Here is a 25,219-nt window from a genome sequence, read left to right as displayed (position 1 = left end):
CAGGTTGGCTGTGCACAGTGTGAAGAAAAAACTTCCTTTTCTTTGTTTCAAACCTGCAGCTTATTCATTTCATTGGGTGACCCCTACACAAGACCCAATACAAGATATAACCTCGCCCCTGGGACCCACCTGGCCACAGTGACACTGCTGCTGTTGCAGTAACTGGCTGCAATGCTATCGCAATTTAACCGCACCGTCAGTACTCTAGTATCTTCCTGTGTGTGCTGTGGGACATTAAAATAATGTAGCCACCTTGTCATCTGTTCCTCTAGAATACTCTAGTATCTTACAGCAATCTGGAGTACCACTACAGTAATTTAGCAATATTGTGATGTTACTCCAGAACGCTGTAGTAATTCGAGCAATACTATAGCTCAGTGGTTCCCAAACTTTTTGGCATCACACCCCCTTTTTGATTTTTGAGAAACCCTCATGCTCCCCCCCGCCATAGCAGCAAAACTTGTTGAGAAAAGAGAAGAGAGAGAAAAAAAAAAAGGAACTGACCAGGGCTGAAAAACAAAAATAGCAACAAAACTTAGGGAGAGGAATTGACTGGGGGGGGGGGGGGCGAGCTGGGTCACCTTTCACCCCCCCTGGAATTTCTTCATGCCCTCCAGGGGGGCACGCCCCCCAATTTGGAAACCCATGTTCATAGCTAATTGCACTTTCTGATAGCTTCTAACTGTGGAGGACTCGTGTCCTTTCTTATATTTACTACTAGCAGATTTACCTGGCGTTGCTCGGGTGCGTAATTCAGGAAATCCATCAAGTGTATTGTGTTTCTTCATCCCTCTAAATTCCTGTCATTCGCTATGTTTTCACAAAAGGGGCTCTAGTCAATTTGGCTTCCGATAACATTTTCTTCTACTTGCAAACCTTCCGCATTGATGGAGCTGGGCCAACACAGAGCACGACTCCAAGGCTACGTCTAGACTGGCATGATTTTCCGGAAATGCTTTTAACGGAAAAGTTTTCCGTTCAAAGCATTTTCAGAAAAGAGTATCTAGATTGACACGGACGCTTTTCTGCAAAAGCACTTTGTAGCCAATCTAGAAGTGCTTTTGTGCAAAAAAGCCCTGATCTCCATTTTCGCAATCGGGGCTTTTTTGCGCAAAACAAATCTCAGCTGTCTACACTGGCCCTTTTGCGCAAAAGGGACTTTTGCCCGAACGGGAGCAGCATAGTATTTCCGCAAAAAACACTGATTTCTTACAGTAGGAAGTCAGTGCTTTTGCGGAAATTCAAGCGGCCAGTGTAGACAGCTGGCAAGTTTTTCTGGAAAAGCGGCTGATTTTCCAGAAAAACTGGCCAGTCTAGACACAGCCCAAATGTTTCTGTTGTATTTCTTTTTGGTAAGGTTGATGGAGAAGCAAACCTGGTTCCAGGTTCCTCCTAGCTTTTCTGGCTCGTCTTGGTTCAGTCTTTTTCAACATTCACTCACTGATGTCACTTTTGAGGACTGGACTTGCTTGGGTGATTCTGTCTCGTTTCTGTTTGGTTTGATGAGAAGCAATCCCATTCCAGGCACAACGCAACCCTGACCTTGCTTTAAGCGATGATCAGAGGAAGCTGCATGCCAAATGTGTTGGCCCTAGCTCTTAATTTTTAGGAGGAGTTCTTGATCAAACAGACCAAGTCTCTAAACTATATAGTTGATATATAATGCAGTAATCTAGCAAAGCTGTTATTCTGAAGCACTCCGGGGGTTTTGAAATAACTTTGAGCAATGCTGCAGCAAGTACCAAAAGGACAATGTTATTGCTCTTGAATACTCTAGGGCTACGTCTACACTGGCATGATTTTCCGAAAATGCTTTTAACGGAAACGTTTTCCATTAAAAGCATTTTCGGAAAAGCACGTCTAGATTGGCAGGATGCTTTTCCACAAAAGCACTTTTTGCAGAAAAGCGTCCGTGGCCAATCTAGACGCGCTTTTCCGCAAAAAAGCCCCGATCGCCATTTTCGCCATCAGGGCTTTTTTGCGGAAAACAAATCTCTGCTGTCTACACTGGCCCTTTTGCGCAAAAGTCTTTCAGAAAAAGACTTTTGCCCAAACGGGAGCAGCATAGTATTTCCGGAAAAGCACTGACGATCTTACATGAGATCGTCATTGCTTTTCCGGAAATTCAAGCGGCCAGTGTAGACAGCTGGCAAGTTTTTCTGCAAAATCGTATGATTTTGCGGAAAAACTTGCCAGTCTAGACACAGCCTAGTCGTTTGCAGTGTCTTTGAGCAATGGCACAGCTAACGTTACAGCCCAGTGCTCTCGACTTTAACGTAGTCACTAGTAAAGTCATTGTTTTGCGATCTGTTCCTCTCAAGCACTCAAACAGTCTGCGGTGTCTTTCCGCTGCACTACAACAATCCAACAGCGTGACAGTCCCTTATTTTAAAATGTTGCCGTATTTACTACAGGTTGAACTCTCTAGTTGAGCACTCTCTGATCCCGCAAAATCCCTGGTCCAGCATGATTTAAGTGAGCCGGATGTCCATGTATCATAGAATCACAGAACACTAGAACTGGAAGGGACCTCGAAAGGCCATTGAGTCCGGTCCCCTGCCCTGACGGCAGGACCAAGCACTGTCTAGACCAAATAGTGCTCTGCGAAACCCTGGGGTTCCATGACGTGAAAGTAAGGGTTCTGCAAGAACCTGATCACTCCCACCCCCCCAGAGCCGGTCTTAGGGGCGAGCAAGCCGGGCAGTTGCCCAGGGGTGCCATTTTCAAGGGGCCGACTGCTACCGCAGTCTTAGGGGCGGGCCAGCGTTTTGGAGGGTTTTTTTTTGTTTGACACTTTTTCCACTTTTTTTTTGGTTGAACAGTTTTCCCCGGCATTTTTTTTTTTTAAAAAAAAAGGGTTCCATGGCCAAATAAAATTGAGAAACGCTGGTCTAGACCATTCCTGACAGGTGTCTGTCTACCTCAGTATTTCCCAATTTTATTTGGCCCCGGAACCCTTTTAAACTCAAAAGAATTTTGCGGCACCCCTAAGAACATTCGTATATCGGATATATAACAGGTGATCACACCATTGACCCACGGCATGCGCAGCGCTGAGTGTGACATCATCGTCCCCACTTTCTGGCTAAGCTGGCATTACACAGGGGCACTTATTGTGGCAAACGGAAAGGAAAATTGTTTTCAATAAAATTCATAAATTCTGAAATACTATTTTTTGAAATCGTAAAATGGTATCGTCATGGAATTTTCTCACGGAACCCTTATTTTCACTTCACGGAACCCCATTTGGGAAACACTTGTGTAACCTGCTCTTAAATATCTCCAGTGATGGAGATTCCACAACCCCCCTAGGCAATTTATTCCAGTGCTTAACCACCCTGACAGGAAGTTTTCTTAATGTCCAACCTAAACCTCCCTTGCGCTCAAGCCCATTGCTTCCTGTCCTGGTCTCAGAAGCCAAGGAGAACAATTTTCTCCTCTCCTCTCTGTGACACTCTTTTAAATACCTGAAAACCGCTAGCATGTCCCCTCTCAGTCCTGTCTGTTCTAAACTAAACAAGCCCAGTTCGTTCACTCTTCCCTCATAGCTCATATTTTCTAGACTTTTCATTCTGGCTGTGTCTAGACTGGCCAGTTTTTCCAGAAAATCAGCCGCTTTTCCTGAAAAACTTGCCAGCTGTCTACACTGGCCGCTTGAATTTCCGCAAAAGCACTGACGATCTCATGTAAGATTTGTCAGTGTTCTTGCAGAAATACTATGCTGCTCCCGTTCGGGCAACAGTCCTTTTGCGCAAAACTTTTGCGCGAAAGGGCCAGTGTAGACAGCTCAGCTTTGTTTTCCGCAAAAAAGCCCTGATGGTGAAAATGGCGATCGGGGCTTTTTTGCGGAAAAGTGTATCTAGATTGGCACGGACGCTTTTCCACAAAAAGTGCTTTTGCGGAAAAGCGTCCGTGCCAATCTAGACACTTTGTTCCGAAAATGCTTTTAACGGAAAACCTTTCCGTTAAAAGCATTTGCGGAAAATCCTGCCAGTCTAGACGTAGCCTCTGAATGTGGCCACGTTTCCCACGGTCCCATAACGTGTGTTTACAGCCACCAGTTCTGGCTCCCAGGGTTCGGTGCTGTTCTTTAGCTCCAATTTACCCCTAAATGTCTTCTAAGCACCCAGCAAGGAGTAGAAGTGTTGCTAATGCTGCTAGACAATTTTGATCTCCCGTGGTCCAGCAAGTTCTGTGGTTCGGCACCCATCAGGTGCGGAGGGTGCCGGACTAGAGAGGTTCAACCGGCATATAATACGAGAGAAATTTGCAAGTAGCATGGTCTGTTACTCTAAAGTACTCTAGCCGGCTGTAGTTATTTTGGGCAGTCTAACAGTATCATGGCCCATTAATCTAGTATTTTACTATTCTACCCCTCTATACTAGACCCCCGTATTACTCACAGACTATATTTATTTACTATATAAAACGAATACGAGCCGGACTTCTCAAATACTCCAGTACTCCAGAGCAGGGATCCTCAAGTTTAAGGAGCATAGTGGGACGTCGATTTGTCCAGCCACCTCCTTGGGCTCTGTGGTCAGTGCCAGCCGGGCTGACCCCTCCCCGCCGGGCATGAATTCAGACCACCTGCCCCACCAGGGACAGTTTCTAGTGCTGAGAAGCTGAGCAGAGCTTTCAGCTGCACAAACGCCACGGAGGCTCAGCCACAGTGTTTAGCCAGGGGATGCCTTTTGCCTAGCGACTGTCCCAGCTAAATGAGCCCCTTATGAGGCAAAGAACAGACCAGCCACTGTGCCCGCCGCTGCATCTGTCCGGGGGCAACCCCAGACCCCGGCTCGGGTCACATGAGTGAAAAGGCTTTTGTGGATCACCCCCTTTCCCTCGGGGCCCCCCTCCCCACCCGGCCTCTGGCAGGGATCCCTGGCGAGCGAGAAAGAAGGCTCCCAGGTCCTCCAAGGCTACCGAGGCTTCGGGCCAAGGGGGAAGCGGGCTGAGACCTAACAAACTCACTTCATGCTGGGGCCGGGGAATGGGAGGGGTAGGGGGTGGGGGATGGGACACGGGGCCTTGCTCCTCGCGGGGGCACCAGCTCCTAGCCAGAGGAATTGGAATCAAGCGCACAATTTCCACCCTCTGGGCCCCGCCCTTCCTGCTCCAACGCCGTGCGAACGGTGTGAGAACACTCCGGTGCCACGTCCCATGCCACGCCCGGCCTCCGCCACGTGCCCTATGCCCCGGGCCCACGAGGGACAGGGGCGCCGCCCAATGGGTGCAAGGCTCAGGTGGGAGGTCAGAGGTCAGCTGTGGCTAAGGTCGCACGCAGCGGCAGCGTGGGAATTCCCATGCTGAACCCAGAAAGAGGAGGAGAAGCAAGAGGGAGGGAGGGAGGGAAAGGAAGAACACGGCAGAGTGAAAGAAAGAATAAAAAAGGTGAGAGGCGGGAAAAGTGAGAGCACGAAGCAGAGAAAAAGAAAGCGAGACACGGAGGAAGAAAGAAGGATGCAGAGTGGGGAAAAGAGGTGCACGAATGAAGAGGCGCGTGAGAGAAGCAAAAAGCAATGCAAAGAAAAAGAAAGTGAGCAGGGAAAAGAAGAACGTGGAAGGGCGAGAGCAGGAGGAGGTGAAGAGCGCGTTGGTACCTTTTTCCGGTGTGGGTCATTCTTGGCCAGGCAGGATTTCTGCAGCGACAGGTAGCCTCCGATCACCTGGATCTCCTCCGCCGTCGGGTAGCGCTTCTTGACCGGCGCACCGGCCGCCTTCTCGGACACTGCGGGGCCCCCCTCGCCCTCCACACCGTTCTCCACGGCCGGCGCCGGCGCCTTGCGGGGGTTGATGGTGATGGTGTTGCCGCTCCGGCGCTGCACGGCCGGGTGGGCCAGGGCACAGGGGCCCCCCAGCTCCCGGGGGCCCCGGCCCCCGCGCCTCATGGCCTCCCCCTCGGCTGGCTCCTCGGTGCTGACCGGGAGGGGAAGCTGCTCGCGGCTTGGGGAGGAGGAGGAGGAAGTGGAGGCCGGAGAAGCGCTGGTTTCCTGACGAGCCTCGTCGAGGTCTGGGGGAGGGGACGGAGCCGTCCGCCGCGGCACCACCACGAAGGAGTTGCGCGAATGCAGACGCAGGCTGGCCAGGGCCTTGGCTTGGGCTTCGGCATCCAAGATGGCGTCGACGGCCGGGCCTGAGGCGTCCCCGTCCTCAGCCCTGCTCCCCCTGTCCACGGAGGGGGCCTCTCCACCCGGCGTTCCTGGCATCACCAAACTGCCGCCGCCACCGTCACGCCTCTCCGGCGAGGCGGCGCCTCTGGCTTGTAGGCCCAGCCCCATCGTTGCTAGGCCGGCGCAGGCCTTAGGTCCCCTCTCCGGAGAAGCTGCTGTTTGGGGTTGTAGGCCCGGAACCGCCGCCCTGCCATCGCGCCTCATTCCCTTCTCCGGCGAGATGGCCTCCGTGCCCGGAGCCCCCAGCGTCACAGCCCCCGTGCCGCCGCCATGCCAGGCTCCTCTATCTGGAGAACCGGCGTCCCTTCCCCGAGGGGCTGGCGCCACCGCGCCCTCACGCCGGGCCCCTCTTTCCGGCGAGGCGGCCTCCCTGCCCCACGCTTTGCCAGTGGGCGAGCGCCGAGGCGGGCTCTCCGGCCTGGCCTCGGATCTGGCTTCGAACTGGCTGCGGTAGGACGCCACGGTGAAGGGCAGCGGCGAGGGGGCCAGGCCCGGCAGGTCGCGGGGAGGGCTGGGGGTGCCGCTGCGGCGCTGGGCCGAGCCGGGCGGTTTCCTCGCCGCCAGGGAGCGTTCGTAGGAGCCGTCGGCGAGGTTCTCGGTGCTGAGGGACCTGAGCGGCCGCGGCGGCGGGTCCTCCTGGCCGAAGCGGCTCAGCAGCTTGCTGACGCGCCCGCGGCGTTGCTCCGGGAGGCCCGGCCGGCTGTCGGCCTCGCCCCGGCTCTGGCCGAAGGAGTTGAGGTCTTCCACGCTGCGGCTGAGGGCCGATTTGACGATGAAGACTTCGCCGGCCCGGATCTCGGTCACGCTCCCGCCGCGCCGGGCCAGCAGCTCGTTCAGGGACTCCACGCTGCCGGATTTGGCCTCGCCCCGCCGCTCGGGCCCCAGCGACACCGCTCCCGGCACCGACTCAATGATGATGACGTTGTCGGCCTGGAGGGTCCTCACGCTGGGGCGCTGGCCATATAGCTCCACCAACTGCTTAGCCTTGGCGCTGGCCGGCTCGGCCTCCGGCGCCGTCGTCTCCTTGCGCCGCTTTTCCAGCTGGATAAAGGGGTTCTGGTGCACCGGGCCGATTTTCTCTTGCAGCACGGCGCTCTCCTCCGGGCTTGCCCCGGTGCCCGGCGGCCCCGCCACGGCCGAGGGGGCTCCCACACTACCGCCCTCTGGCTCCGAGAAGGAGGCGCCGGAGCCTTGCTTGGCCCGTCGGCGCTCGATGATTTCCCGCTTCCAGGCCGGCATCTTGGCCATGCGGTCCTGCTGCTCCCGCTCTCTGCGCCGCGCCTCTTCCTCTTCCTTCCGCTTCCGCTCCAGCAGCTGCAGCTTCCACTCGGGCAGGGCCGGGGCCGACGCCATCCTCGCCCCGGGGTGGGGGTGGGGGGGGGGCAGGGAGGGAAGTGGGGAGGAGTGTTGTGGGGGGAGAGGCAGGGAGAGGGTCACAAGGAGGGAAGGAAGAAGAGGGGGAACGGAGGGATAGTTGAGGATGGACGGGAGGGACAGAGTGTGAACAAGGGCAGGGTGGAGGAAAAGGGGGGGAATGCAGGAGAGTTTAAAGGGAGGGCTAACGTGCCGGGGCAGGAAGCAGAGTTTCGGAGGAGGCGGGGAGGAAGGAAGGAGCCGAAACAGAGGACTAGCTGAGGAGGAGGAAGGGCGGCCGGGGGGGGGGGGGGGGGGGGGGGAGGGAGGGAGTTAGGGAAGGACTAGCAGGACGGAGGGATAGAGAAAGCGTGGGAGAAGGAAGAGGGGGACGGAGGAGAGCTGGAATGAGAAGTGGGAGAAAGGAGGGATGGCGAGAGAGCCGGGGGGAGAAGGGAGAGGCCGGGAAGAGGGATAGTGGAGCCGGCAGAGGGAACTCCCAGTTCCCCCCTCCCCGGCCCGGCTCTGGAGGAAGAGAAAGAGGGGGGAGAAAAAAATAGAAAAGATGAAAAAAAAAATCCCTAAAGTTCCGCCTGTGGCCAGCCCTGCGATTTCCGGAGGGGGCGGGCACTGCTCGCCCCACCCGCCCGCCTGACAGCCCCGCACGCGGCTGGGAATCCCAGACCCCCGGGGAATCCAGGAGTCCGGGGATGGGGAGAGGGACAGCTCTGACTGGGTGGGCAGGGGAACCCAGGAGTCGGGGGGGGGGGAGAGGGACAGCTCTGACTGGGTGGGCAGGGGAACCCAGGAGTCGGGGGGGGGGGGGGACAGCTCTGACTGGGTGGGCAGGGGAACCCAGGAGTCGGGGGGGGGGGGGACAGCTCTGACTGGGTGGGCAGGGGAACCCAGGAGTCGGGGGGGGGGGGACAGCTCTGACTGGGTGGGCAGGGGAACCCAGGAGTCGGGGGGAGGGGGGGACAGCTCTGACTGGGTGGGCAGGGGAACCCAGGAGTCGGGGGGAGGGGGGAAGGACAGCTCTGACTGGGTGGGCAGGGGAACCCAGGAGTCGGGGGGGGGGGGACAGCTCTGACTGGGTGGGCAGGGGAACCCAGGAGTCGGGGGGGGGGACAGCTCTGACTGGGTGGGCAGGGGAACCCAGGAGGGGTGAATATGGGGTGGGGGGGCAATAGGTCAGATGGGGCAGTGGAACCCAGGCGTCTGGGCTGGGGGCAATACATCTAGACCCCCCCCCCCCCACGCCAGAGTAAGCTCCAACCTAGGTGGCTCCGAGGACCCCAGGCGTCCGGATGGGGGGCGGGATTGGTGGCTTTTTTGGGTGGGGTATCACCCTGGACCCCAACCCCCCCCCCCCCACTCTGGCTCAGGCTAGCTGGACTAAGGGACCCAGGCGTGGGGGGGGGGCTGGAATGAAGCCTGTCAATCAGCACAGCACTGGGGGGGGGGGGAGAGCGAGGCAGGGGAGAATTTACCGCGGGAAGTAACGGGACCCAGACGTCAGGCGGCTCCTTGCAGCGCGGGGGGGGGGGGGGGGGGCTCCTCGTTCCCCACCGAACCCAGGCGTCCGGGGCTGGGGGGGGGGGGTTCCAGGCCGCCTTTTGTCAGCGACGATCCGGCGCGGGGGGGGGGGGGGGGACCCAGGCGTCCGGGCGCGGAGCTCGCAGGCTCCTATTGTCGGCGGCGCAGAGGGCGGGGGGGGAGGGATGGCGGGGGGGGGGGGGGCAGCAAATCTCGGTGGGACCCGGGCGTGCAGCTGCTATTGTTCGCGGCTGGCTGGGAGGGGAGGGGAGGGGAGGGGGGTTGCAAATCCGTGAGACCCGAGCGTCCGGGCGGCTCCTCTTGTCGGTGTGTGGGGGCGGATCGGAGCCTCGCAGGGACCCCGGCGTCCGGGGGAATTTCCCGGCTCTCCGCGGCGCGTCTGCCCCCTCCCCCAGCCGGGCGGGCTCTGCCCCTTTTTTTAAGGGGGGGGGGACGATGTGCTGCCCCCCTGGGCAGGCGCGGGGCGGGGGGAGGGGGAGGTAGGAACAAGACGCCAGCCGAGCCGTTTAATCCCCGCCTGGCTGATCCGCCCCCCCCCTCGGAGAGGAGAGATGGGGGGAGGGGAGGGGAGGGGAGGGGTGGGGGAAAGGGGGTCTTTGTGTATAAACAGAAGGGGAGGGCACAAGGCGAGGGGTGGGGCTCTGGTAGCAGAGGGGTGGGGGGTTGGGCTAGTGGCGGTGCGGGGGGGGGGAGGGTCTGAACAGATGCGGGGCTGGGGGGCGTTATGGGGCTGGGGCGGTCTCTCGGAAGATGGGGGCGGGGGAGGAGGTCAGGGATGGTTCTGCGGGGGGGGGGAGGAGAGTGGGTTGCGATGGGACTGGGGTGGCTGAGGGGTCAGAGATGGTTGTGGGGTGGGTGGGGGGATGAGGCTGGGATAGCGAGGCTGTGTGGGGTGGGTTGGGATGGGGAGGGTGGGACTGGGATGGGGGAGGGGTGAGAAATGGTTATGGGGTGGATCGGGGGGGGGTGGGGCTGGGATAGCCAGGGTGTGTGGGGTGGGTTGGGGTGGGGAGGGTGGGATTGGGGTGGGGGAGGGGTCAGAGATGGTTATGGGGTGGGTTGGGGGGTATGGGGCTGGGATAGCCAGGGTGTGTGGGGTTGGGAAGGGGAGGGTGGGTCTGGGGTGGAGGAGGGGTCAGAGATGGTTATGGGGTGGGTTGGGGGGTATGGGGCTGGGATAGCCAGGGTGTGTGGGGTTGGGAAGGGGAGGGTGGGTCTGGGGTGGAGGAGGGGTCAGAGATGGTTATGGGGTGGATCGGGGGATGGGGATGAGATAGCGGTGTGTGTGTGTGAGGTGGAGGATCAAAGTGTGGTTCTGGGGTGGGGGAGGGTGTGCGGGTTGGGGCTGGGATAGGGAGGCTGTGTAGGGTGGGGGGTTCTTGGTGGGGGATTCCCTGCCTCTCTAGGGGTGCTGATAATGTAGGGGCACTAGGGGTGAGGGGCTGTCACATCTGTGAGTGGTTTCCATCTTATGTAGAGTTTACAGTTCAGTCCAGTGGTTCTCAGCCCTGCCCCATACACAGTATTCCAGCCCCGCTGTTAGGGGTCAGGCTCTGATCTGGGGAGTGCCCAGCTATTTGCATTGAGAGATCGGGGGACAGTGATGTGAGGATTTCGGCTTGGTCCCTAGAACCTCTGAGCGCAGGGGATTTAAAGCAGGGGGAGCAATTTCTCAGTGGTTCTAGGGGTACAGAGAGTTGCAGATGGTGGTTTGGGGGGTAGAAATTGGGCTGTCAGAGCTTGGGGGTGGTGGATGGCAGCGGATTGATGTGCAGCCTCATCCAGCATCTCAGAAGCTGCTGGCTCCCGGCTGACCTGCCCTGGCACCCCCCACCACCCTATTTGTTATTGTAGGGTTCCCTTGCTGATTTGTTGTAAGGCAACACAAATGCTGGTGCCCTTGTGCAGACCTGTGTGTTATTGTAGGGTCTCTCAGGCATACGGGGGGGGGGGGGGGTGTTCATTACACCAGGGAGCCCTGGGAAGGACACTTTTATTTTGGTAGGGTCGCACAGCAACAGGCGGGATTTTTAATACACCACCACCCCCTGGAGGTCTGGTTGAGGAATTGCACCATTTGGGACCCCAAGTCTCCGTGAGGTAAGGAGGACAAGGAGAGGCAGGCGCCCGCATGCCAGGTGAGGCAAAGGGCACCTCTTCCAAGAAAACCCACCCCTAGCATGTAAACCTTGCTGCAGGCTAACAGAAAAATTCCAAACCCTTCCACTGGGATGCAGCCATCTCTGGGGAGGGACAGAGAAGTAACAGCCCCACATTTTAGGAGGGGGCTCCCTAGGCCAGTTACAATCGCAAAGCACGGTGGGATGTAGGGCGAGACTACAGTAAGCTGTGTGGGAATTAGGCCAGGACAGCAGCGGTGCCACCGCACCTCGTGGGAACAGGACATGAGGATATTTACAAACTTCCCCCCCGCCCGGCCCGATACTGCACCAGGGTGTCAGGATCAACCCTGAGCGCCGGGGGTCAGCGCCCCCTACAGAGCCCCTGCTCTGCTCCCTTGTTCCAGCGCTAACCCTGCCTGACCCTTCAAGATCAGACAAGCGCCTTAGTGAAGGCCGCTCCCTCCCCGCCAGCTGTCTGCAGCCTCTAATCCAGCAGGAATGCATGACGCACGCATGCCGGCAGGCCTGTGTCATAGGCCCAGCCCCCGGCCTGGGAACTGCCAGGCCCCTGCCTGCCTGGCTACAAGCAGCCATGGGGGACAGACACCGAACCCACCATCCTCCTGGGAGGGACTAGAAACCCTGCCAGAGAGCAGTGGGTTTCAACCTTGCCCCACCCTGAAAAATTTCAAATGGTGGAATAGACCCCTTGAAAATCTTAGCCATCTCCTGGGTACCCTGAAACCATTGACAGAGTGACATGGCCCCCGTAATGCAGAGATGCAACAGACGGCTGTGGCAAGTTTGCCTGTACCAACACCATCCCCTAGTCCCCAGACATTAAAATGCAGTACCTAGTTTGCCTGTAGCAACACTGCCCCCAACAGGTAGAGACTGTGAAATGCTATAGCTAGTTTGCCTGTCCCGACACCGCCCCCTAGTCCCTAGAAATTAAAATGTAATAGTTAGTTAGCGGTGTTGCTACAGGCGGTGACAGTGAAACGCTACAGCTAGAAAAACTTGAAAAACAAAAAATAGTCTAGCTGCACCTTAACGACAAACAAAATATGTAGATGGGATCCTGAGCTTTTTTGGATATAGCTCTTTAGCTAGTTTGCCTGTACTGATACGGCCCCCTGGTGGGGGGACAGTGAAATTTGATAGCTAGTCAGCCTGTAGCAACATTGCCCCCTAGTGGGTAAATTAATGGAGATGCCTATCTCCTAGAACTGGAAGGGACCTTGAAGGGTTCAGTTGAGTCCAGTCCCCTGCCTTCACAGTGGGACCAAGTACTATTCCTGACAAATTTTTGCCCCAAATGGCCTCCACAAGGATTGAACTCACAACCCTGGGCTTAGCAGGCCAATGCTCAAACCACTGAGCTATCCCTCCCCCTCTATCCCCTGCCCATCTGCGGAGCATACGATGAGGGGGAATCTCCTGGCCAAAGGCAGCTTCTGCCCCATGGAGCACTGGGGGAGGGGGAAAAAAAGAGGATCGGGACTAGGAGTGGGGAGAGGGCTGGAGCGTAAACAGCAGCGCAGCTGGCAGACAGATGGTGCCTCCTGGGGTATCAAGATTGGGGTGGGAGGCAGTGTGCATGCAGCCAGTCATGAACGGTGACCCCCAGGTGAATATCGCCTGGCAGAAAATCCCAGTCCCCTAGTGGGCCCGATCCTTGCTTTTCTTTTCCTTCCCTAAACTTTCCGTGGACCCCCTATAGTACCATCACAGACCCACAGGTTGGGAACCACTGCTATAGCTAGTTCGCCTGTACCAACACCACCCAGGCGAGAGACACAGTGAAACACACTAGTTTGCCTGTACCAACACTGCCCCCTAATGGAGCAAATGCCCTGGGGAGTGGGCCTGTATCAACACTGCCCCCTGGCGGGGAGACAGTGAAACGCTGTGTTGTGTGCCTGAATTAACACTGCCCCCTAGTGGAGAGACAAGAGAAACGCTGTTTTGTGTGCCTGTACTAATACTGCCCCCTAATGGCGAGTGGTGGTATAAAACCAGTAGTGTGCTCAGTGGATTGTTCCATAGTGCAATGCTGTGGCTAGTTTGCCCGTACTAACCCCGTCCTCCGGCAGGGAGTACCGCAACGACCGGCTTGTCTGCCACAGGCTCTTGAGTGTTCGCAGAGCAGCGTGTTTCTGGAATAGCAACAGGTCTGTCCCCTGCACTGCCGAGCTCTGGTCTGTTTCACAGTTAAGGACACAGAGGAAAAGGACAAATGACTCTCGATGTCAAGTGGAGAGTGGAAAGGAACCCAAGAATCCTGACTCCCAGCCCCCCCTTTCCTTGCCCCCCCCTGCTCTAACTACTAGACCCCACTCCTCTGCCACAGCTGGAGAGAGCCCAGGAGTCCTGGCCCCCTGCTACCCCTCTGCTCTAACCATTAGACTCCTCTCCCCTCCCCGAGCTGGGGGGAGAACACAGGAGGCAGACAAGTGTGTAAAAGCAGCAGCGACTTTTCCTTTTTAATTTTTGGGAAAAAAAAAGTTCTCTCAGCTCGCACAAAAATCAGAAATACAAAAATACTTTATCAGCTTTGGGCGAAGACGACCATGTTAAAAAAACCCTTCGGTGCTTAAAAATAAAGGGTCCCGGTTAAGGCACTGGGATCCCCTGCCAGAGCCAGGAATCGAACCCAGGAGTCCTGGTTCCCAGCCCTCTTGTTCTAAGTCCTAGGCCCCCCATCTCCTGCCAGAGCTGGGGATAGGGATAGGACCCCCCCAGTCCTGACTCACAGCCCCCTGCTCTAAACCTTTCCACTCCCAGAGCTAGACCAGAATCCAGGAGTCCTGACTCCTAGTTTCATGCCCAGCGACTGGGGTCCTGGGCACAGAACGAGCCACCCCTCAGCCCCTGCCACCCCACAACCGGGCTGCCACTCACTGCTGAGACCGCCAGCAAGAGGGCGGTGAAGTGCCCAAAGGCGACGACTGGTCCGGGAACCCGTCAGTGTGAACCACAAGGCACAGAATGGTGGGCGGGCGGGAATGGCTTTTGGCTCCTAGGGAAGAGAGTTGGAAAAGGGAACCCCCCCCACAAGGGGAAAGGTGCCACGTCCCAGTCCTCAATCTCCTGAGCCAGCCAGTCCCCCACCCTGGTGTTGGATCAGAGCCCGAGCCCCCCTACAGGGGACATGCCATTCGCCAAGTCCAGAATAAGCCCCACTCCCCAGTGTGTGACTGAATTCTGCACAGATTTATCGTTGTTTTGTGTTTCAAAACACACTTGCAGAGACTCTTTCTGCAGCCACAAGTGCGGCTCGAAACAAAACATGCTGGGTAAAGCCGCCGGGTAAAACCCAGGAGTCCTGATTCCCAGCCTCAAGTCAAGCCTCCGACCATTAGATCCCACTCCCCTTCGAGAGCTGGGGATGGAACCCAGGCGCCCCGCCTCTCAGCCCCCTCTTGCTCTAACCACTAGCCCCCACTCCTTTCCCAGAGCTGGGAAAGAGAACCCAGGAGTCCAGGCTCCCCAACCCTTTCTTGCTCTAACCACTAGTCCCCACTTCCCTCCCAGTGCTGGGGACAGAATCGAGGAGACCTGCCTCCCAGCCTGCCTTACTCTAACCACTAGCCCCCACTCCTCTCCCAGAGCTGGGGATTGAACTTAAAAATCCGATGCAAGGAGGCTGGCGCCTAGTGGTTAGAACAGGGGGGGCTGGGAACCGCTGTCTCTGGGAGGGAGTGGAGCCTAGTGGTTAGAGCAGGGCTTGGCTTGGCATTTGCAGACGCTAGGCACTCAGAGGAGCTAATTCTACAGGAACTAGTGCAGGACTCTTGAGCTCAGAGCCTCAGTGCATGGTAGAGGCCCTGGCCCCTCAGCTCTCCTTGGCAGCCGCCGGGCCGTTGCGGGCCAGCAGGTCCCCATAGGCAGCCTCCTCGCGGGAGAAGACCAGGAACTTTTTATCCAGCTGGGCGCGCAGGTAGAGATAGTCCTGCTGGTCCAGGGCGTGCCCGCAGCTCAGGTAGAGGGTGAAGAGGCTGGCCAGCAGGAGGCGATCCAGGGACAGGCAAGGCACCACCCACAGCACCAGCAGGAACTCCAGGTAGACGGGGTGGCGGAGGTGGGAGTAGAGCCGCAGGACTCGCACGGACTTCAGCGCTAGCGGGTCTCCCATGCCCAGGCAGTGGTAATAAACCTGGGGGAGGGGCAAAGGGCAGAGCTGAGACACGCCCTGCTCCAGAGCAGAGCTGGATCCCTGCTGGCGCCCCCTAGGGGAAAGGCTCCATGTCGCCTTCACAGCCAGCCAGTCCCCCAGGCCGGAGCCACATTGGATCTGGCGCCCCCTAGAGGAGAAAGGCTCCATGTCACCTTCACAGCCAGCCAGTCCCCCAGGCCCGAGCCACATTGGATCTGGCGCCCCCTAGGGGAAAGGCTCCATGTCACCTTCACAGCCAGTCAGTCCCCCAGGCCGGAGCCACATTGGATCTGGCGCCCCCTAGAGGAGAAAGGCTCCATGTCGCCTTCACAGCCAGCTAGTCCCCCAGGCTGGAGCCACATTGGATCTGGCGCCCCCTAGGGGAAAGGCTCCATGTCGCCTTCACAGCCAGCCAGTCCCCCAGGCTGGAGCCACATTGGATCTGGCGCCCCCTAGAGGAGAAAGGCTCCATGTCGCCTTTACAGCCAGCTAGTCCCCCAGGCCAGAGCCACATTGGATCTGGCGCCCCCTAGAGGGGGAAAGGCTCCATGTCGCCTTCACAGCCAGCTAGTCCCCCAGGCCGGAGCCACATTGGATCTGGCGCCCCCTAGAGGAGAAAGGCTCCATGTCGCCTTCACAGCCAGCTAGTCCCCCAGGCCGGAGCCACATTGGATCTGGCGCCCCCTAGAGGGGGAAAGGCTCCATGTCACCTTCACAGCCAGCCAGTCCCCCAGGCTGGAGCCACATTGGATCTGGCGCCCCCTAGAGGAGAAAGGCTCCATGTCGCCTTCACAGCCAGCCAGTCCCCCAGGCCGGAGCCACATTGGATCTGGCGCCCCCTAGAGGGGAAAGGCTCCATGTCGCCTTCACAGCCAGCCAGTCCCCCAGGCCGGAGCCACATTGGATCTGGCGCCCCCTAGAGGAGAAAGGCTCCATGTCGCCTTCACAGCCAGCCAGTCCCCCAGGCCGGAGCCACATTGGAGCTGGCGCCCCCTAGAGGGGGAAAGGCTCCATGTCACTTTCCACACCCCTCCTGAGCCAGGCACCTCTCCAGCCCTGGCTGCGTGGGGCCGGGATACCTGCTTGACTCCCATGAGCTCGGCGTAGTCGAAGATGAGGATGACGCTGAAGATGACCAGCCAGGCGATGAAGTGCAGGATGAAGCAGAGGAGCGGGACCCAGGTGTCCCAGGGCTCCGTGCAGGCGTCCCAGAGCAGGGGGCCGTGCCGGACGGGCTGCCAGTACCGCATCAGCAGCTGCGGGGGAGCCCCATTTGAAATGGCTCTGCCGGTGCCTCTCAGTCCCGACCCAGCCTCGGGCTCCCCCCAGCTCTGCCTGTGCCCCTCACCTCCACCCACAGCCCCCTGCCCTGGGCTCCGCCCCCCCCAATTGCCTACTAGCCCCGCCCCCAGCTCTGTCGGTGCCCCTCACTCCTGACCCGCAGTGCCTGCCAGCCCTGCCCCGTGCCCCCAGCATCGCTCACTCCCAACCTGCAGCCCCTGGCTAGTCTGGCCCTGCCCCCTGCCCCACCCCCAGCTCTGCTGGGGCCCTAATTCAGCCCCAACCCACAGCCCTCAGCTAGCCTAGCTCCGCCAGTGCCCACATAGCCTGGCTACCCCAGACCCTGGGATCCCCCCAGTTCTTCCGGTGCCCCTCAACCCCCACCCACAGCCCTCTGCCTTGAGCTCCCCTCACTCCCGACCTGCAGCCCCTGACAGTCCAGCTCTGCCAGTGCCCCTCACTCCCAACCCCTCCTAGCCCAGCCCAGGGCTTCCCCAGTGGGTACCTGCAGGGCCAGGGAGGTGCAGAAGACGTAGAAGGATCGCTGCAGCACCCCGAAGCAGCTGGCAGTCCAGCGCTTGGCCAGCGCAGTGGCCATGAGGCTGTGCTGCAGCACAAACAGCATCACCAGCCCCAGGTCCATGGCCAGGGGCTGCAGTACCCGGGGGTCCTGCAGGGCAGCTCCCCACTGCGGGCTGGGGGAGGCCTCTGCAAAGGGGGAGACAGTGATTAATGGGAGGCAGAAAGTACCCAGGAATGAGCTACCCATTTGGGTCCCTCCCCTCCTCTCCCCCAGGGCCCTGCTCCCTCCTCTGCCCCCAGTTCCCTCTTTGCTCCTAGCTCCTGCCCTAGGCCCCAGCACGACCCAGCTTAACCACCCTGCCTTGCCCATGGCTTCTGCCCCCCGTCCCAGCTCTCCGGCATTCCCCCCTAACCTCTCCCCACTCTGCTTCACCTGGGTCTCCCCTCTCCTGCAGCCCCCACTATTCCCACAACCCCCGGATTGGGAGGAGCTTTCCCCAGGATCCACCCTGCCTCCCCAGAGACCAGCCTCCAGGGAGGGGCTTACCCCGGGTCTCCTCCCTTTTTCCACTCCCGCCTTGGATCTCCTCTAGGTCTCTCTTCCCAAACTCCTCCCCCACCAGGAGTCTCCTTTGGGGCACCCTCCCCTCCCAACCGCCAGGGTCTCCCTCAAGGTCTGGTCTCCCTTGCTAATTCCCCTTCCCCAGGTAGGTCTCCCTCCAGGTCTCAACCCCAGGTCTCTCCTGCACCCTCTCCTCCTGGTCTCCCCCAGGTCTCTCCTGTACCTTCTCCTCCTGGTCTCTCCCCAGGTCTCTCCTGCACCCTCTCCTCCTGGTCTCCCCCCAGGTCTCTCCTGCACCCTCTCCTCCTGGTCTCCCCCCAGGTCTTTCCTGCACCCTCTCCTCCTGGTCTCCCCCAGGTCTCTCCTGCACCCTCTCCTCCTGGTCTCCCCCAGGTCTCTCCTGCAACCTCTCCTCCTGGTCTCCCCCAGATCTCTCCTGTACCCTCTCCTCCTGGTCTCCCCCAGGTCTCTCCTGCACCCCCTCCTCCTGGTCTCCCCCCAGGTCTCTCCTGCACCCCCCTCTCCTCCTGGTCTCCCCCCAGGTCTCTCCTGCACCCTCTCCTCCTGGTCTCCCCCAGGTCTCTCCTGTACCCTCTCCTCCTGGTCTCCCCCAGGTCTCTCCTGCACCCCCTCCTCCTGGTCTCCCCCCAGGTCTTTCCTGCACCCTCTCCTCCTGGTCTCCCCCAGGTCTCTCCTGCACCCCCCTCCTCCTGGTCTCTCCCCAGGTCTCTCCTGCACCCCCAATTCCTGGTCTCCCCCCAGGTCTCTCCTGCACCCCCTCCTCCTGGTCTCCCCCCAGGTCTCTCCTCCTGGTCTCCCCTGCACCCTCTCCTCCTGGTCTCCCCCCAGGTCTCCCCCCCCCCCAGGTCTCTCCTGCACCCTCTCCTCCTGGTCTCCCCCTGGTCTCTCCTGCACCCTCTCCTCCTGGTCTCCCCCTGGTCTCTCCTCCTGGTCTCCCCCCAGGTCTCTCCTGCACCCTCTCCTCCTGGTCTCCCCCTGGTCTCTCCTGCACCCTCTCCTCCTGGTCTCTCCCCAGGTTTCTCCTGCACCCCCCTCCTCCTGGTTTCCCCCCAGGTCTCACCTGCACCCTCTCCTCCTGGTCTCTCCCCAGGTTTCTCCTGCACCCCCCTCCTCCTGGTTTCCCCCCAGGTCTCTCCTGCACCCTCTCCTCCTGGTCTCCCCCCAGGTCTCTCCTGCGGTCTCCCCTCCACCTCCGCATGCCCCCGGTCTCCCCAGCCCCGGCCCCACGCACCCGGCCGGCCCGCGCCGGGCAGCAGGGCGCGCAGCGAGGTGAAGCGGACCAGCTCCACGCCGGTGCCGAAGGTGAAGAGGAAGCTGCCCAGGGCCGGGACCAGCAGCAGCAGCTGGGCCGCCATGGCGGGCAGGGAGCCGGGGCGGGGACGCCGCTTCTCCCGCCGTCCGGACAGACCCGCCCGGGGGCGGGGCTTCCCCCGGGATCCCCCTTCCCCAGTGACGCGCCTCTGGGGGGAGGAGCTTCCCCAGGATTCCACCCCCCCGTGACCCTCCGCGGCCCCGGGATCCCCCTTTCCCCTTGCAGGGCCAAGCAAGGGCTTCCCCCGGGATCCCCTTCCCCAGTGACGCGCCTCTGGGGGGGAGGGGCTTCCCCAGGATTCCACCCCCCCGTGACCCTCCGCGGCCCCGGGATCCCCCTTTCCCCTTGCAGGGCCAGGCAGGGGCTTCCCCCGGGATCCCCTTCCCCAGTGACGCGCCTCTGGGGGGAGGAGCTTCCCCGGGATTCCATCCCCCCCTGCCGTGACCCACCCTGGCCCCGGGATCCCCCTTTTCCCTTGCAGGGCCAAGCAGGGGCTTCCCCCGGGATCCCCTTCCCCAGTGACGCGCCTCTGGGGGGACGGGCTTCCCCAGGATTCCAACCCCCCCTCCCCCGTGACCCTCCGCGGCCCCTGGGATCCCCCTTTCCCCTTGCAGGGCCAAGCAGGGGCTTCCCCCGGGATCCCCTTCCCCAGTGACGCGCCTCTGGGGGGAGGGGTTTCCTCCAGGATTCCCCTCTCCAACCCGGGATTCCCCTTCCTCGGCCTGGGGAGGGGCTTCCCCCGGGGATGCCCCTTCCCTGGGACTCCCCTCTAGGGGAAGGAGCTTCCCACCCCTCCTCCAAGGGAAGGGTTCCCCCCAGAATCCCTGTCCCCCAGCTTCCCAAGCTCCCAAGGGAACCTCTCTCCTCTTGGGAATACCCCTCTTTCTGGGCTCGCCTCCCCTCCCCAATAGGCAGGACTGATCCCTCCCCTCCCCCCCAAAAAAGGCCCTTCCCCTGTAGGGGGAGCCAGGTAACCCTCCCCAGACCCGCCCCACAGTCCCTGTCTGGATCCCACGCTGCCCTTCACCCCCTGATGGGGACACCCTTAGGGCCCCCCTGCCCTGCCATCCCCTCACTTTGGGGATCCCCCAGAGATTCCCCATCAGCTCCCCACCCAGGGATGTCCCCCAATGTCCCCCCAAGTTACCCATCACTCAGGAATATCCAAGGACTCCCACCCAGCTCCAGATCAACCCACACAGCCCTGTCTGAGGCAAGTGGGGCTGCCTTTCCCCCACCCCCTCCACCATCGCCCCAGCCCTACTGGCTCCCTTGGCTCCCCCCGCATTGTCCCCAGGACCCCTTGCACACCGTCCATCTTGCCTCTTGACCATGGTCGTCCCCACCATCCTTGGGGGGGGGTCACTCACATGGCCCCCCCGGGACGCTGTCATGATGCTAACCCATGGCCTCCCATGTGTTCTGCCTTTTACACCCTGTCCCAGGGAGCCAGCAACGTTAGCTCCACCCCATGTTTAGAGGCACGGGGACCATATGTTCTGATTTTCTAGGACAATCCTAATATTCAGGGCGTTGTCTTACACACAGGCATCTCCCTCTCCCCACGCCTGTCCCGATGTTTCAAAAGGACATATTGTCACTGGAAAAGGTTCAGAAAAGGACAACAGAATTGATGAGGGGTTTGGAATGGGTGCCCTAGGAAGAGAGATTAAAAAGACTGGGACTTTTCAGCTTAAAGAAGAGGAGACTAAGGGCAGGGCCGGCCTGAGCCATTTGCATGCCCCAGGCCCTGGGAGCGTGGCGCCGTCCCTGGGAATGTGACGCAGGCGCAGCCCTGCCCCATGGCACCCGGCACATGAGTGGCACCGCCCTGGGCATGCGGAGCATGTGCAGTGCTGTTCCTGCCCGGCCCGGCAGCTCCGCGTGGCGCCCCCTACAATGGGGCGCCCCGGGTGGTAGCCTGGCTTACCCGTTCCTTGGACCGGCTCTGCCTAAGAAGAGACAGGATTGAGGTTTATAAAATCATGACAGATGGAAAGAAAGTGGATGAGGAAAAGTAATTTACTTATTCCCACAACATAAGAACTAGGGGTGACCAAATGAAATGAACAGGCAGCAGGTTTAAAACAAACAAAAGGACGTTTTTCTTCACTCAGCGCACAGTCAACCTGTGGAACTCCTTGCCAGAGGATGTTGTGCAGGCCAGGGCTTTCATAGGGTTCAAAAAAGAGCTAAATAAATTAATGGAGGTTAGGTCCACCAATGGCTATTAGTCAGGATGGGCAGGGATGTTTGTCAGAGGCTGGAAACGGGCGACAGGGGAGGGATCACTTGATGATTCCCTGTTCTGTTCATTCCCTCTGGGGCACCTGGCATTGGCAGACAGGACACTGGGCTAGATGGACCTTTGGTCTGACCCAGTCTGGCTGCTCCTATGTTCTTATTTGCTAGCGGATCATCCTACTTAGAGAGCGCAATCTGTTGCTTGTGGGGCCCCCTGGAAAACTTTCCCGTTTTTTTTAAAAGACTGGTGGTGTAGAAAAACATGGCCTCTGAGCAGGGCTTGCTGAACCGTGGTGAGCCCCACTTGCCAGCCGTGCTGTCCGGCGATCTGCGCATGTGCAGATCACCTGAACCCGGCTCTTCCGGGATGCAATCTACGCACCATGGGTGAGTAGATTGCATTATTTGTTGAGCCCTGCCTATGAGGGACCTCTGGGAAAACATGGGTTTTGTCTGTAGCAGGGTATGTCTACACTACCCTCCTAGTTCGAACTAGTGGGGTAATGTAGGCATACCGCACTTGCAAATGAAGCCCGGGATTTGAATTTCCCGGGCTTCATTTGCATAAGCGGGGAGCCGCCATTTTTAAAACCCCGCTAGTTCGAACCCCGTGCAGCGCGGCTACACGGGGCACGAACTAGGTAGTTCGAACTAGGCTTCCTAGTTCGAATTACCGTTACTCCTCATTCCACGAGGAGTAACGGTAGTTCGAACGAGGAAGCCTAGTTCGAACTAGCGGGGTTTTAAAAATGGCGGCGCCCCGCTTATGCAAATGAAGCCCGGGAAATTCAAATCCCGGGCTTCATTTGCAAGTGCGGTATGCCTACATTACCCTCCTAGTTCGAACTAGCTGGGTAGTGTAGACATACCCGCAGAGAAGCCATGGGGGGCGGGGAGGGGGCGAGAGGCGGGAACGGGGTCATTTTTTTTCACACGGTAAAACTGTGTTCTAAAGAGGAGGCTGACAAGTTGGTCTCTGCATTCACTTTGCCCTTGAAGTGCACCACTGTTCCCTGCTGCAGAGTGAGCAGAGCGTCTTCTCCAGGGTGCGCCCTGCTCTCCTGCCTTGAGTGATCAAAGCCCATTGGCGCGAGTCCATTTTCCCCACCTCTCTGGCTACAGCTACACTGCCGCAGAAAGTGGACTTGAGCAACGTAACTCCAGCTGTTTTGGAACCTTGTCACAGTGTTGGTGGACACAGCCTTGTTTGTCTCTCGCTGTGTCTGTGCCGCGCCCGGCACAACGGGGCCCTGATCTCAGCTGGGGCAGGGCCTGTCTCTGTGTGTCTGTGCAGCGCCCGACACAACAGGGCCCTGATCTCAGCTGGAGCAGGGTCTGTCTCTCTGTGTGTCTGTGCAGCGCCCGACACAACAGGGCCCTGATCCCAGCTGGAGCAGGGTCTGTCTCTCTGTGTGTCTGTGCAGCGCCCGGCACAACGGGGCCCTGATCCCAGCTGGAGCAGGGTCTGTCTCTCTGTGTGTCTGTGCAGCGCCTGGCACAACGGGACCCTGATCTCAGCCAGGGCAGGGTCTGTCTCTCTGTGTGTCTGGGCAGTGCCCAGCACAACGGGGCCCTGATCTCAGCTGGGGCAGGGTCTGTCTCTCTGTGTGTCTGGGCAGTGCCCAGCACAACGGGGCCCTGATCTCAGCTGGGGCAGGGTCTGTCTCTCGCTGTGTCTGTGCAGCACCTGGCACAACGGGGCCCTGATCTCAGCTGGGGCAGGGACTGTCTCTCGCTGTGTCTGTGCAGCGCCCGGCACAACGGGGCCCTGATCTCAGCTGGGGCAGGGACTGTCTCTCGCTGTGTCTGTGCAGCGCCCGGCACAACGGGGCCCTGATCCCAGCTGGGGCAGGGACTGTCTCTCGCTGTGTCTGTGCAGCGCCCGGCACAACGGGGCCCTGATCTCAGCTGGGGCAGGGTCTGTCTCTCGCTGTGTCTGTGCAGCACCTGGCACAACGGGGCCCTGATCTCAGCTGGGGCAGGGACTGTCTCTCGCTGTGTCTGTGCAGCACCTGGCACAACGGGGCCCTGATCTCAGCTGGGGCAGGGTCTGTCTCTCTCTGTGTCTGTGCAGCGCCTGGCACAACGGGGCCCTGATCTCAGCTGGGGCAGGGCCTGCCTCTCGCTGTGTCTGTGCAGCGCCTGGCACAACGGGACCCTAATCTCAGCCGGGGCAGGGCCTGTCTCTCGCTGTGTCTGGGCAGCAGCTGACATCACGGAACTTCATTCTACTAACACCAATATTATTTTGCCATTGCGACATGCGAAGGTGCAGCACCAGTATTAAGCAAGGATGCTGAAAACAATTTGTGCTGGAAGTAATAATATCTGGTCAAACTAATAATTAGTTGACATAATTAATAACCCTCTAACTTCTTTCTTCTGACGATCTCCAAGCCCATTCAAAAGTGCTGTTAATTAAACCTCGTAATAGCACATACGTGACTGTTCTTATTTTACAGACAGAGAAATGGAGGGGGAAGGGCAGCGTCCGAGCTAAAAGCCAAGAGTCCTGATTCCCTGCCAAAGGACCAATTCAGATTTTGGGATGGGAGACAACTTTAACCATGATGCCTGGGGCTATTTCGGCACTAGAAAACTCTTGTTTCCTGGCAGATAATTTAACAGTTAGCTGGCAGGAGCCCTGTATCTAATTCCTATATAAAAGAAACACAAATATTAGACCCACTCGGGTTTAATGGTAACATTTTATGGCAAGTCCCTTAGGGGACACTGTTGGAATTTTAATATATATTCTTGATTTGTTACTAAGGCCAGGCCGGAGTCGATGTACCTTAAAATCAGGAATAAGGGATCTTCCGGAAAAGGGTTTATTTTCCACAAGATCCTGTCTAGACTGGCACTTTTTTCCAGCAAAGCCCCGAGCCGGAAAAGAGCGGCAGCCATGTTGATGCAAATGCCACGGGGAAAATTTAAATCCCCGGGGCATTTGCAATTCCGACTGGTCTCATTAGCATCCCTTTTCCGGAAAAGGGTGCCAATGTAGACACAGCCACTGAGAGTGAGATGAGACAGAAGGAAAGGGCGCTCGCTCCCATCACATTTTGTGGGTTCTCAACTTTTTCCTTCACTTGCCAGAAAGTTTGGGTGTCAGTTTTGCTGACTCCTCCCCTGTGAGGGTGTCTCTCAGGATCTCTCTTTCCTCCTCAGCCTGGAGGTCGGGCATCCAGGGCTCTTCTCCTTGTTCCAGCTGGGTGATCAGCTCAGACTTAGGAACGGGAAACCCAGTGCAGGGGGTGTGTGGAATTCATGCCTGTGCTGGGGGGGCGGATCATGAAATGCAAGAGGACAGGAGCGTGGTCACGGAGCCCCCCTTGGGAGAATGCGGAGTGCATTTTGCGTATCTTTTTCCAATAGACCCTCTCAGTCTAGACGTACCCCAAGTGAAATAAAAGAAAACCCCTTTTTTTCCCGCACCCAGGAAGACACACTTGGACTTCTTCCAGAGGGGGACCCCAAACTCCTTTACCACAAGCGAGCTTGAAAACAAAGAGAAAACAACTGGGCTGTGTCTAGACTGGCCAGTTTTTCCGGAAAATCAGCCGCGTTTCCGGAAAAACTTGCCAGCCGTCTACACTGGCTGCTTGAATTTCCGCAAAAGCACTGACGATCTCATGTAAGATTGTCAGTGTTTTTGCGGAAATACTATGCTGCTCCCGTTCGGGCAAAAGTCCTTTTGCACAAAACTTTTGCGCAAAAGGGCCAGTGTAGACAGCTCAGATTTGTTTTCCGCAAAAAAGCCCCGATCGCGAAAATGGCGATCGGGGCTTTTTTGCGGAAAAGCGCGTCTAGATTGGCCACGGACGCTTTTCCGCAAAAAGTGCTTTTCCGGAAAAGCGTCCGTGCCAATCTAGACGCTCTTTTCCGAAAATGCTTTTAACGGAAAACTTT

At 58.7% G+C, this 25,219-nt stretch overlaps 2 protein-coding genes across 3 annotated transcripts in view; both read right to left on the bottom strand.

The window, feature by feature from the left end:
* PPP1R18 (protein phosphatase 1 regulatory subunit 18) overlaps positions 1 to 13,488 on the bottom strand; it is a 34,027-nt gene extending 20,539 nt beyond the window's left edge. The window contains exons 1-2 of one of the 2 annotated variants that reach the window (XM_075913434.2): positions 13,288 to 13,488; positions 5,604 to 8,051 (exon numbers count right to left, since the gene is read on the bottom strand). In XM_075913434.2, coding sequence (XP_075769549.2) covers positions 5,604 to 7,526 — 1,923 coding nt within the window. In that variant the 5' untranslated portion in view covers positions 7,527 to 8,051; positions 13,288 to 13,488. Of the gene's footprint in view, positions 1 to 5,603; positions 8,052 to 9,016; positions 9,141 to 13,287 lie in introns of those variants that run through there. The other variant, XM_075913433.2, reaches the window with a different exon arrangement.
* A 179-nt stretch (positions 13,489 to 13,667) lies between these two features.
* Positions 13,668 to 19,178, bottom strand: NRM (nurim). Its single transcript, XM_075913441.2, has 4 exons — positions 18,983 to 19,178; positions 17,152 to 17,354; positions 16,445 to 16,621; positions 13,668 to 15,365 (listed from the first exon to the last, which is right to left on the bottom strand). The coding sequence occupies exons 1-4, from the start codon at positions 19,104 to 19,106 to the stop codon at positions 15,045 to 15,047; spliced, it is 825 nt and encodes a 274-aa protein (XP_075769556.1). The 5' UTR covers positions 19,107 to 19,178; the 3' UTR covers positions 13,668 to 15,044.
* Positions 19,179 to 25,219: the final 6,041 nt, after the last annotated feature.

Source organism: Pelodiscus sinensis, chromosome 19, assembly GCF_052426305.1.
Source record: "Pelodiscus sinensis isolate ZL-2025 chromosome 19, ASM5242630v1, whole genome shotgun sequence".
Taxonomy (NCBI): Eukaryota; Metazoa; Chordata; order Testudines; family Trionychidae; genus Pelodiscus; species Pelodiscus sinensis.
The sequence above is the reverse complement of the archived record's forward strand: the minus strand, read 5'-3'. Positions and strand labels throughout refer to the sequence as shown.

Excerpts from the sequence above, each read along its gene's own strand:
- NRM (XM_075913441.2), bottom strand. The coding sequence starts at position 19,106 with ATGGCGGCCCAGCTGCTGCTGCTGGTCCCGGCCCTGGGCAGCTTCCTC. Across the intron at positions 17,355-18,982 it reads GCCCGGCGCGGGCCGGCCGG|AGGCCTCCCCCAGCCCGCAG; the intron begins GTGCGTGGGGCC and ends CCCCCTTTGCAG. Across the intron at positions 16,622-17,151 it reads GCACCTCCCTGGCCCTGCAG|CTGCTGATGCGGTACTGGCA; the intron begins GTACCCACTGGG and ends GCTCCCCCGCAG.